This window comes from Microtus ochrogaster, unplaced genomic scaffold (genome assembly GCF_000317375.1).
Source record: "Microtus ochrogaster isolate Prairie Vole_2 unplaced genomic scaffold, MicOch1.0 UNK35, whole genome shotgun sequence".
NCBI classification, from domain to species: domain Eukaryota; kingdom Metazoa; phylum Chordata; class Mammalia; order Rodentia; family Cricetidae; genus Microtus; species Microtus ochrogaster.
This window is the reverse complement of record NW_004949133.1, coordinates 3,011,754-3,024,915: the sequence shown is the minus strand read 5'-3', so window position 1 is coordinate 3,024,915 and position 13,162 is coordinate 3,011,754. Positions and strand designations below refer to the sequence as shown.

Sequence of the window (13,162 nt, the reverse complement as noted above, 5' to 3'; positions counted from 1 at the left end):
AAGAAGAAGAAGAAGAAGAAGAAGAAGAAGAAGAAGAAGAAGAAGAAGAAGAAGAAGAAGAAGAAGAAGAAGAAGAAGAAGTAGTTGAAGTTTGAGAGGAGAATATTATTAGGCACTGGACTAGAGATGATTTTTGTGCTATTTTGGCAAGGAATGTGGCTGTTTTCTTCCCTCATCCTAAGAAACTTACCTATGGCTAAATTTGAAAGTAACGGACTAATTTCTTTGGCAGAAGAGATTTCAAGATGGCCTAACACTGACTCTGTCACAGGGTTATTAGTAATCACTATTATGTGAACCAACAATAAAAAAAGAGGAAGTATGGCAAAAAGGAAATACCAAGTGTACAGCTTGAGGAGAAAAAGCATATCAGGACGTTTAATGTTGCCCCCAGTGTGCTGAAAGCAATAAGGAGACTAAGGAGAGACCTGATCTATGTTGGGATAAAGGGATGGGTGCCCTCAGGGTAAGAGCCCATGGGCAAGGGAAGCATTAGGGAAGCATCCTTGAGATGTTGGAAATGCCAGGGCCATAAGACACCTGCCAAGGATTGCTGCAGACAGGGAGCAGAACCCGTCCAAGAATGAGAAGTGAGTTGCAGGCAGCAATGCTGGATAGGTGGAGTCATCTAAGTCTGCTGGCCCAGACCCAGAGCTGTTGGGTTTCAATCTTGATTCAGTACTTTTTCACTATGTACTGATTTTCTCCCATTGGGACTAATAATGTGTGTTCTGTGCCATTGTATGTTCAATGTATGTAATTTGCTTTTTGATTTTACAGGGGTTTACAGTTAGATTGCTTGAATCTCAGAAGAAATTTTAGACTTTAAAGTAGTGTTGAGACTGTGAAAGACTACTGGGGACTTTTGAAGATGGACTAAAAACATTTTGCCTGATCATATGGCCAGGAAACTATGGGGCCCAGGAAGTGGAATGTGATGATTTGAATGATAATGGTCCCCATAGACTCATGTTTGGATACTTGGTCTTCAGTTGATAGAACTCTTTGGGAAAGATTAGAAGGTAGGGCCTTGTTCCTGGGGGTGGGTTTTGAAGTTCCTCCTGTCATCCCCCTGTGAGCTCTTGGTCTCCAGCTTGTGGTTGGAGATGTGCGTTCTCAGCTGCTGCTACAGCCCCCACTTGCTACCTTCGCAGGTCTTCAGTATGGAAGACAAATTCTTGTCATGTAAAATTATTTTTAATTAAATTTAATCTATTATAAATAAGTATCATGCCACATCTTGGCCATAGAGTGTAAAACTAACAAGAGCTTGAGTTGAGGGTTGGGGGGATATTGGTCTGGTGAACAGGAGGGACTTTGGGTACCACTGGCTGTTGGATCATTGGAAGTTCATCATCATGGACTTCTGATGGCTCGTGGGGTTCCAACGGCAGAAGCCACAAGTGTGTAAAAGATATATTTTCAGCAACTAAGATTTGAGCACACATTTTTTTGAGACAAGGACTCAAGCATATAGCCTAGGCTAACCTTGAACTTGCTATGTTCCTGGGCTCACTTTCCATTTGTAGTACTCCTACCTCAGCTTCCCAAGTGCTGGGGTTATGCTATTGGGTGTCTTCCTCAGTCTAACTAGCTGCTCTCAGACCCCACCTCCTTTTCTACTCACCCACTGCTGTCCAAAGCTGTCTTCCAGGTCATTGACGTTTGCATCATCCCAGTACAGACGGATACCCAGCAGATCCCAAGGCTTAAATCCGTTCTCAGACAGGATCACAAAATAGGTGAAGAATCCAGCCAGTGCCTGTATCATCCCTGTGAGTGACAGTCACAGGGGAAGAGAGAGTCTGTTCAGAGAATGCCCCAGAGACTTAGAAGCGGTGGACTGGTCCTTGCTACTAGCTGGGTTAGTGATGAAGGTTCTTGTCATCAGTGATCTGAGCTGGCCATCTCTGAGAGACTTGGTTCCAAACCCTGACATTTGTTTCTAAATTCCAAGCCAGCAGAGCAGAGCCACCTTAAGCCCCCTCTGACACCAAACATGGAGCTCTAGGATTTAGAGTTTGCCCTGCTGGGTTTCAGTCTTGTTTTGGTCCAGCTAGGATCATCTTTGACGCACACATAGTTTTCACTGTGTGTATGGTAGGGGGAGGGGATATTCATGGTGCTGACAGAGGTCAGAAGAGGGCTTCAGATCCCCTAGAGCTGGAGTTACAGGTAATGGGAGCTGCGAATCGAACTTGGGTTCACAGCAAGACAGGATGTGCTCTTGACCACTGCGCCATCTTTCCAGCCCTTGAATCAAGTAATTTTAAAACTAAAAAGGACTATGGTATCACTTCGTTCTTTCTCTCTACTGAGTGCTGGCCGAGCATCAGCAATCTCTATAATAGTAACATTTGCCTGCTAGTTAAGGAGCTTTGCACACAGGTTCTTGTGGACATAGCCCCCTCCGGTTCTGAACTGTTGTCCTAAGTGGGAAAATCAAAGCACATGACTCAATTGTCTTCTGGGCCCTAGAGGCAAGGAAGCAGTGACTCAGGTTTCCAGCGGGTCTGACTCCTATGCCACTGCTGTTCAGACACATTTCCTTCCCCGAATGGTTTCTTCTGTCTCGAATCTCTTCCCTATCCATCCCTTACTCTCTGAAACACTCCATCACACTGAGCTGGTAAAGGACAGAGACTTTATATGGTTCCTACATGTTTTTCAAGGTTGGTCCCAGTGTTAATAGCTACAGCCTCATTTTCCATTACTTCCTGATCAAAACTAAACATCACTAAAAGAATTTGCCCATCACTAACCGCACCTTGTGAACTTCCCTTCTCTGCTGGCTCAGCATACTTGCCTACCTACTTAACTAGTCCAAACCTTATCTTCCGTCTTAAGTTGTCTCCTCCCTAAAACCTCTGTCACTTCAAAACTGGTGAGCTAGCATGCTGTGTGCTCCTGTAGCGCACTACAGCTTTACTTCTTGCTTAGCATGTGAAAAGGCGTAACACTATCATTTTATGTCCGTTTTCTTTACCAGTGGTCTTTATGGACAGATCAGAGACCAACAGTTTTTTTTTTTTTTTTGTGGTTTCAGGGCTAAGCAGTTGGTTGTTGAGAAACTATCTTCCTGACTTCTAAACAGAGGTATCTAAATGGCCAGTCAAGGACACCCTCTCCTCCCCTCCACCCCTCACTTCTCTGGGCTCACCGATCTGCCCATAGGCCATGCCAATGAGCCGGTGGTTCACAAGATTGTCAGTTTTGGGGTTCCGTGGAAGCCTCTTCATGATGTCACTTTCAGGTGTCTCATAAGCCAAGGAGATTGCAGGGACCTGGAGGGTGCAGGGTGGGAATGACAGGTACAGGTACACAGAGACAGTCTAGCTTCGTCCCCTCTTGTGACAAATTTTTCCCTATTTTGACCTATCTTAGGAGTTCCCAGAGTGAGAGCCGGTGCCTACCATGTCAGTGCCCAGGTCGATGCAGAGAATGGTAATGGTACCCAAAGGCAAGGGTATACTTAAGATGATGAACAGCAGGAAGGGGGTGATCTCAGGAATGTTGCTGGTCAGGGTGTATGCGATGGATTTCTTCAAGTTATCAAAGATGAGGCGACCTGGGGAAGATGGCCAAACTTCTGTGAGAAGCAACCAGAGGACACACATCCGATAAGGCAGCTCCTGGCCAGCAAGACTACTAGGAAGGAGTGGTCCATGAAACTGTTGGCAAGTCCAAGACCTTGTGGGCGGGCCCATGTTTTGTCTGTAAATTGTGTGACCATCAAGCAAAGCAATGATTTATTAGCCATGGCCTGACTTTGTACTCTTGGCCCTTGGATTCAACATGGCTAGTGTTACCTGATCTCTGAAAATTAGCAGGGTTGGGTAGAGTTAATCCTGGAGGTGTCTGAGAATGCCAGGATTAAAGACTTTGCAAGATTACGACTGAGTGGAAAGAACCTGAGCTTGGTATAGGCTTGGGTTTGAATCTGATTTTCTGCCTTACTTGTGACCTTGCTCTTTCCTTATGTCTCTCAGTGCAACTTCTCCTGCTTTGCAAGACTGCTAAGTCCTTTCTTAGCTACCCTTCTAAAGGCTGTGACCCTTGCCTGAGTCCCATGCTTTATTTTTTTCCCATTGCTTTATCATACTATGGAATTTGCCCTGTTTGTTGCCTGTCTCTCCTTACTACAGAGTAAATTGTATACGGGCAGGAATTTCTGTCTTTTGTCTCCTGTATCGGGATAGTATCTTGTAAATGGTGCTCAGAAAAAAAAATTTATTGAATTAAATAGATTTAAAATACTGTCAGATTCACACTAGATTTCAGTAAAATAGATTAGTGTGTCTTAGTACGACAGCTTTAGACGGAAATGAGGGAGCCTGGCACGGAGCCTATGGGGTTCTTCTGTTTCAATGGGCATTCTCTTTAGAATTCTGTGGAGAGAGGGTAATTGGGTTCATGCTGTTAATTTGCAGATACTCTCCAATTGGTCTTAACATGTCCTTGTAATTCAGGCAACAAGTTCCTAGGGGTCCCTGCTGAAGACTGAAGCACTCAGTTTCCCAGGGTATAGCTACCTCTAAAAACTTGCAGTGGCTACACTTGAATTCCCGTGAGACCATAAAGAAAGAACGGTGCTATGCCAGAGTCTAGGTCTCCCTGGCAAATCTGGAAACCTTCCAACTTTGTCTTTAAAAAGAACACCCTTAAGGATTAGTTAAATTTTTTTTTTTTTTAAATATGGGTTCTTTCATGTCACACAAGCGGGCCTCAGAATTGCTCTGTAGCCAAGGATAACCTTCAAGCCATGCTCCTCCTGCCTCCATCTTCAGAGGGCTGGGGTAATGGGCATTTGGTGGTGCTGGGACCTAAAGCCAGGGCTTTTTGCATGCAAGCTAAGCAGTCCACTAACAGAGCCATGTTCCTCCAGCTCAAGATAAATGGACTTTTCAAGATTTGTAATTTTTTTGCGGTCCATACAGGATTAGGAAGTTGGATGGTGACCAAAGGCAATGAAGGTAATATGCACTAAGCCCCATTCCAAGGATGGAGTCCCACTGTTAGGTACCCTGCCTCCTCACCCTCCTCCACGCCTGTCACGATGGAGGCAAAGTTATCATCCAGAAGGATCATGTCAGCTGCCTGCTTAGAGACATCAGAGCCAGTGATGCCCATGGCAATGCCGATGTCGGCCTTCTTCAGAGCGGGGGAGTCGTTCACCCCGTCACCAGTCACTGCCACAATGGATCCCTGGTGAAGTCAGACAAGAGTGAAAAGAATGTGTTAGACGCAGGCAGGACCAGTCCCAAATAGCAGCTCGATCCCAGCATCTCATCTCTTAATACTTGTTTGATTTGTCTATGCTCAGCCCTGTCTCTGCTCCCCTGGGCTATGGAAGCTTTCGGAAAGCTTCCGAACTAAAGGCCATCATTGAGGCTCAGCATTCAATTCTCTCCAGGACCCTTCTACCCAGCCCACCTGTTCCCCAGCTGTGTTTGTGGCTGGACTCTGCCAGGCTCCCAGGGGTGCCTTCACTCCCTTACCATTCGCTGACATCCCTCTACGATGATGAGCTTCTGCTGAGGAGAGGTCCGAGCGAACACGATCTCCTTGTAGGACTTGAGGATTTGGTCCAGCTGGTCTGAGTCCATGTCCTTAAGTTCTGAGCCGTGCACTACAATGGCTTTAACAGACCTACGGGGAGGAGTTTCCAAAGGCTAGATCAGAGTGCTGGGGACTCACCTCAGGTTCCAGTGTTCTCTGCGGAACCCTTACGAACTGGTCTCCTTCCCGCCCAGTCTTTTTGTTCTCAGTGTGTAGTGTCCTCAAATTGACTCATCCCATCCTTGTCCCCCCACCCCCCCCCACCTTGTCAACCACTCTTCCCTTTGGCTCCATTTCTTTTTCTGTCTCCTCTGAAAATGCAGTGACTGAATCATATATATATATATACATAAATATATGTATATATATATGTATGTATACACACACACACACACACACACACATATATATATATGAGTGTATATATCACAATCCTACTTGCTGAAGGAGACTCCAGAACTTTAGGAAGTGGTTTTTGATGGGACAGGTTGAGGATAGGGGGGGACATGTCAACTCTGAGTTCTGTTAGGGTCTCACTTGGTATTGATTTGGCTGACAGGGACATTAAGTCGAGCAGCCATGTCCTCTGCTGTCTCGTTGGCTTCTGAAATGATGCCCACACTTTTGGCAATAGCTTTGGCAGTGATGGGATGATCTCCTGTTACCATGATTACCTGGGTGGGGAGGGGGAAGGAAAAGGAGAATGTTTTAGACAAGATCTGGATCCATTGTCTCCTAAGTAATAGCCCATTCAGTAGCTGAGTTCCAAGCTCAACTCCTACAGGCCAAGAGCTATGCTACTGCGCTGTCAGTCCTTGGAGGGAGGCAGGGATGTCAGCTGATGTGACACAGATCCTTTAGGTTCTCTACTTCCCAGGAAGAAGTCAGTGACTTGGAAATACTGCAGAGTTCAGAATTCCATCCAATTGTTCCAGAAGCTGTTTGCAACTTTAAGCAACAACACAGAAGCTCATACCAAAGAAAAGGAATGTCTGGAATAATCTGTTGCCTAGCAAAACTTCACCAAGGCCCTGTGCACACAGACCCTCACTCTACCCATTGCCTTGCCTGGTCCTATACTTTCTACTTGGAAGCTAGCCATGTCCCATTCCTACCCAAAGATGATGCTCTTGTGTCCTACACTTTCATAGCATTCTGTTCCTCCCATGTGCTACCGCTTGACACTTCTCTCTGTGTGCTCTCTTTCCCACTGGCCTGAGAGCTTTGTGAGGGTGACATGGGCAGGCACTTTGAGCCTGTACAATGGCCTGCACTCAACAAGCCATCAACACAGAAATTCCAGGATGAGAACTGAAGGGATAGATGGTGGCTCCCCAGGAGCGCCTCCTCAAGGACCCCAGCTGCCCTCTAGGCCTCCATATAATTTTCCAAGCTCTGATTGGGAGGAAGAAGCAAAACACTGACAAAGCAAAAACAAAGAAATCACTGCTCCCAGGAACAAAAAGGTCAATATGCTTTCAAGGCATGGGAATATGCACGGCAGTGGTTTTCCTCAAAGAACCAACTGTAGGGTTTTCCAAACCCCCACATTCTGAAAGGCTAGCACCACCCCTGACTTGATGGAAGAAGACAGCAGAGCTAGCTAGGCTGTAATTACCAAGGACTTGGGAGACCACACTGAGCTGGTGTACCAAGCCCTGATGTTGATTGTTCAGCCTCGTTGTGCAACAGTGGATCATCAGGAGATTGGCCTGTGGGTTGCATGATGGCGAGGATCCAAGATGGACCTACAAAAGGACTGTCTACATGTGGCCGAGCCCTTCGCCATGTGATTCTGGGTTACACTGTAATGTAAGTCTTCCATCAATAGTGGCCTAGGACCTGCTTCCCAAGGCATGCTCTCTCCCTCATACATTCCTAGTGTCTCACCATGTTAGACCATTCTATAGACTGTTATCTAGTGGCTTCAGCCATACTGCCTCCCTGCCAAGTCAGAGAAATAAAAATACAATGCTCCTTCAAGAGTGAGTTGCTTGGACACAATTTTACTAAGCCCCCATACACTCATATATGAGATACACTCATACAATTGGAGTGCAGTTCTACAAAAAAAAAAAAAAAAAAAAAAAAGCTCCCTTTGAAGAGAAGGGGATCCAACTGCTTTTGGAATTCATCAGGTTCCGGAAGAATTTAATTCCCAACATGTTGATGCTGCCTATACCTCTGATGTTTCCACACCATTGTGCCAGCTACCCTATGCTCCCTTCTACCATCTTCCCCCAGACTAGATCATCTGAAGAAAGCCTTCAAATTCCTTGGGCAGCTCTCAAAGCCTGACTTTTTTATAGAGGGAACCAGGGTTATAATGTGCCAAGTATCTCCATTCTACGGAAGTATTAATGATTGATATAATGGAATTATTTTTTAATTTTTTAAAATCACATTTATTTCAAAGTCATGGGCATACAAGCTACCTGCTTAGTCCTCCAATCATTTCCCTGTAAAAGGCTTTGGGGGTCATGCACCGATTATATGGTTTCTTTTATTCAGTAGTCTGTGACAGTCATCAGCTCTGTGTCACCGCCACTTGGTGGGGGGGATAGTGGCTCAGGAAGGGTTTGCTTTAGAACAAACTCCTACGTGTCTATTACATTTTGTACATTTTGAGAGATGTTGCCATCCTTCTGTCTTATACTTCCCTACCGGGAGAGGGAATGATTCACAACTCCTCACTGAGCCTGCTAACTTCCCATCGGGCTAGAGTGCAGACGGAGGTACACAACTGTAGTGAGACCTAGAAACAGGAGCTGTTCAGACAGCATTGAGCCTCCTAGCTCACGGTCAGCCCTACAAGTCCTCACAAACTATAATGAGCTGGCTGCGCCTCAGGCTGTGGTGACATCCTGATCTGCTGGGCATCCTGATGAGCATTACTTGTTTGCTATCTATTTGGGCCTCCCCACTTGTTGGCACACTTGCGGCTCTCTTCTTATCAAAGAGACCCACAAATCCCCAGGTGAGATAAATTGCTGGCTATAGTCATAATGTTATTCCTTATTCTAATAGTCTACCTCGAAGCTCAGAAAACTCAGATGAATGCTTTCTTCCACCATATGGGAGGGTATCTTACAGCACTTTGGGGGAAACATCAACATTGGTTATTGTATGGAGATGTTCTGTAATAATGCCATCTCCTCAAAGAATTTACTGCCTCAGCGGTTTTGTAAGGTGGTGATTAAAAAATTGATGCAACCTAATTTTCCCCATCGTTTCTTTAGTTCCACCGCGGGCAACCACTATTTAACTAAGCATTGCTCAGGACGACTCTTAGATAAATTGCCAACAGTCGCAGCTGAGAGAGCTACTCCCCCAAAGTGCCTCCAAGGCCTCTGCTCTAGCCAGTTCTTCCCACATCTAGAGGATGCAGCTGATTCAGAATATAAGGTCTGAGCAGCGAGATGTGAGTCGTGGGTCAGTGCAATGACTTGGCGGATACAAACACTTGCCGTACGAGCCTGACAACCTGAGTTCAAATCCTGAAGCACCCAAGATGGAAAGAAAGAATTGACTTCTAAAGATTTTTCTCTGAACTACCCATGAGCATCATGACATGTGTGTTCCCTCACTTACCTATGCGCACACACACACACACACACACACACACACACACACACACACACACGGTCATTCAGTCAACATTTTAAAGACAATGATATGAGCCTTTGACACCTAGAAACATGAATAGACAGAGTCTCAGAAGTGGGGAAATTCCATTGCTGCCTCCTATGACAGCCAAGGTCCACCTCATCAGAGACTTTCCACTTCTGGGTTTGCGATAGTGGAGTTCCACTTTTAGTTTCAGTTTTTTTTTAAGGGTCAGGGGTTTGCAGCTGTTCACGGCACGCCAGGTCCCCAGCTTGCTCTATGACTCATCTTCACTATGGCCTGCTCCAGCCACCAGGCACTTTACCCTCACAATGTTACCGTTCATCCCAACACCAGCTCCCTAGCTCCTCTGTAGGGCAGCGGTAGGAGCTTGTTCAAAATGTGTAACCTCCAGGGGCTTAGATCTACTGAATCAAGATAGGAGGAGATGGGGGGGTGGGGTGAGGAGAGAGGGAGAGGGAGAGAGAAAGAGAGAGAATTCCCAAACTGGGCTAAGAAGCACTGCTTGACAGTGGTTTCAAACTGTGTGCTCAATAGAATTTCCAGAAACTTCTAAGTACTGATGCCTGAGAGCCATCCTAGGGGGCTTGGGGTTCAGCTTAGAGTTTTCACGCTTCCTTGGTGATTCAAACTATCCGTGAGAGACAGGCTTCTGGGGGAAACATCCTATTAGGCATCTTCTAAGAGTAGATGCCATAGACTCAAGGAGGCCGAAATCAGTCGAACCAAGGTTAGTTGACACCTACTCTGGACCAAGCTTTCTACTACCTGCTCCAACTTGTGATGGCTGAGGGGCTCTTGGGGAGGGCAGGAATTTACCTTAATCCCTGCGCTTCGACACTTGCCCACAGCGTCAGGCACAGCAGTTCGAGGCGGGTCAATCATGGATATGAGGCCCGCGAAACACAGATTTTCCATGGGAAAATTTATTTCATCTGTATTGAACTGGAATCCCTTAGAGAAGTTGCTAGGCAAGTTCAAGAAGCAGAACCCTGGAGAGAGAGAAGAAGGGCCCAGCAGTCATTCCCATGCTGTCTCCTGCCACACACCCACAAACCGTTACTTTGATGGCTTTTTTGTTTTTCAACGCCAACCCCCCATAGCTCCTCACCCAGCACGCGCTCTCCCAGACCTCCCAGTTCTAAATAGGCATTTTGGAAGTCTGTCTTCATTTCCTCGTCCATGGGGTACTCCTGCCCATTCAGCATGAAACTGGTGCAAAAATCCAAGATCCTCTCGGGAGCACCCTTCATCAGCAGCACGTGGGCTTGGGAGTCATCTTCCAGAAGGTGGATGGACATCTAGGGAGGGGGGATGTAGTGAAAGAGCCAGGCGGCGGGGGGGGGGGCCAGAGGGAAGTTTTTTAAGATTAAGTAAGACTCTGACAGCCTGTTTCATATCCACCTCCCACCCTCAATCAGGCCAAATCAGACTCAAGCAGAGCCCAGTCCCATCGACTGCACTGGAACCTAGTATCTGCTCAGGAATTCTCCGAAGGCACAGCAGGTACTCTCCTTTCTCCCCGATCCCTTGCTGACTGGAGGGCTCAAGTGAGTTCGAAGACCAGCGTGTCCTCAAGCCAGAATCATGTCTTATCTACTTTATGAGCTCAGCTAAGTTCAGTCAAGCCTGAGAAACCTTAGCTCCTTTCATAGATAGTGAAAGCAACTTGCCTACTTTATTGGGTTTCTTCTTTTAAATGACATTTTTATTTTATGTGCATTGGTGTTTTGCCTGCGTGCGTGTGTAGGAGAGAGAGAGGGTGTAAAATCACTTGGAGCTGGATTACAGATAGTTGTGAGCTGTCATGTGGGTGTTGGGAATTGAACCTGGGTTCTCTGGAAGAGCAGTCAATGTTCTTACCCACTGAGCCATCTCTCCAGTCCCCTTTATTGTTTGTCTGTCTGTTTTTAAGGAGAGATAGTTGTAAAACAAAAGCAAGCAAGCAAGCAAGCAAACAAACCCAAAACTTTGAGACTGAAACACAAACAAAATAAATTAGCCATAGCCATTCTTCTATAGGCTGGAGATGCCCCCAAGGAAGACTGCGTACTGGCTGGATGCCTGATGGTGGAGGGGAAGGTATACATTCATGACACAAATCTGCAGAGACCACACACCAGAGGGAGCAGTCAGGTGGCTTGTGTTTAGCGGTTCCCTGTAGGCACCCCCGTAGAGTTCCTTTTAACTTATAGGAACTGCCTGCTATGGCCCCTGTTGGAGACTGCATCAGCAAATTGAGAGGAACTGTGGGAACACCGAGGAGGCCAGACAGCACTGCCCGGATGTCGAGTGGGGTGAGCTACTGGTGCGCAAAATGTGACTACAATTGACTGGTTAGAGAATGATTAGTGTGTTCAAGATATGCCTAAGTGGTTAAAAGGGAAATCTTGTTTAAAGGAGGAAGCTGTAAGATTGACAAAGCTCAATCATCTCTGTGCTCAATGAATCTTTGCTGAATGAATAAAAGGCTCAGGTGAGCACAAGATCTTCTGACCCACTAACCTGGTCACGGGGAATAAAACTGGATAGAAGATTATAGATAAGGGCTTACAAGATGGCTCCACAAACAAAGATGCTTGCGGTCAAACCTGAAGACCTGAATTTGATTCCTGGACTGACAGTGGAAGGGATGGACCAGTTCCCACAGATCGTCTTCTGGCCACACAGAATCCATTGCACACACACACACACACACACACACACACACACACACACACCCCAAAAGGAAATAAGTGTTTTGGTTGGATGTGGTGGCATATACTTTTAATCCCAGCACTCGGGAGGCAGAGATAGGTGGATCTCTGTGAGTTCAAGGCCAGCCTGGTCTATATGAGTGTCACACTAAGTAGAGAAACATAGCCTCAAAAAGAAAAAGCAACAAAAAAAGAAATGTGTTGTTTGTTTGGCAGGATCTCACTGTGTAGTCCTGGCTGGCATGGAATTTATGTAGACCAGGCTAGAATTTACAGAGATCCTCATGTTCCTGCCTCTTGAGTGCTGGGATTAAAGGCATATACTATCGTATCTGACCAAAAATATGTATGTTTCGTAAGATTACAGATAAAGAAGATGGAGAGAGAAATCAGAAATGCTCAGACTAGAATCTGTTTGATTTCCATTTCAGAGATGGTAGGAGACCATGCTCTACAGACGACAGACAGGCTAAGGAAGACACATGCCTTTCAAAGCCTGGAATCTTTGCCCTTGGAGCAAGCTAATTATAGCAGTTCACTAAGTCTGCCAGAGCTAGTGTCTGCTGGAGCTGAGTCCAGAGGATTGGCCTGTCACACACGTGTACCACAGAGACCAGTTCTGCCACTTGAATGCTATTCAGTAGCTCAGAAACACTCATACAGTAATTTTGGGGAACATGGTTGCTTGTTGGACATCCCAACAATGTCATGAATATGTCCGACTTTTATTTTTAACCACATAGAGGGAGAGGTACCTAATTCATCCAAAGGCTTTACTCGCACTCTGCCAAGCCACAAAATTCCTGTCTGGCTAGCAAGGCCACCAAGTGTCAGGAAAAAAAAAAAGTGGGACTAAGTTTTGTAGTTTATTTGCAGATCTGGGAGATCTGGTTTATTAAAATGACTGAGACAAGTTTAGACAGAAGGTCCGGATCTACTTATTTCTTGGGGTTCCATCAGAAATTCATAGTAATCGAGTATTAAGAAATCTATATAGACTGTGATTATGTTGTTATGTCTGAAGACATAAAAGCAAAACTGACTTAAGAGTCTTATTTCATACACTCAAATGTCTGGTCTTCATGGAAATATAAGGAATTGAAATGCTTGAATGAACTGGCCTGGTCTGCTTCCAGCCATGGAGAGGCTGCTCACTGTCCCCTACTTTCTACTGAAATCCTGTCTTCAGATTAGGCTCGCATTCTTGTTACCACCATGGGTTATTTTGACTTTTCCTTTTCTTCTTCTTCCTCCTCCTCCTCCTCCTCCTCCTCCTCCTC

At 45.8% G+C, this 13,162-nt stretch overlaps 1 protein-coding gene across 1 annotated transcript in view; it reads right to left on the bottom strand.

The window, feature by feature from the left end:
• Positions 1–13,162, bottom strand: part of LOC101993778 (sodium/potassium-transporting ATPase subunit alpha-4) — a 35,649-nt gene that overhangs the window by 7,314 nt on the left and 15,173 nt on the right. Inside the window, exons 11-18 of the mRNA XM_005368574.2 lie at positions 10,298–10,487; positions 10,006–10,178; positions 6,097–6,233; positions 5,499–5,649; positions 5,037–5,205; positions 3,414–3,568; positions 3,161–3,284; positions 1,628–1,773 (exon numbers count right to left, since the gene is read on the bottom strand). Of these exons, the coding sequence (XP_005368631.2) occupies positions 1,628–1,773; positions 3,161–3,284; positions 3,414–3,568; positions 5,037–5,205; positions 5,499–5,649; positions 6,097–6,233; positions 10,006–10,178; positions 10,298–10,487 (1,245 nt within the window). The remainder of the gene's footprint in view (positions 1–1,627; positions 1,774–3,160; positions 3,285–3,413; positions 3,569–5,036; positions 5,206–5,498; positions 5,650–6,096; positions 6,234–10,005; positions 10,179–10,297; positions 10,488–13,162) is intronic.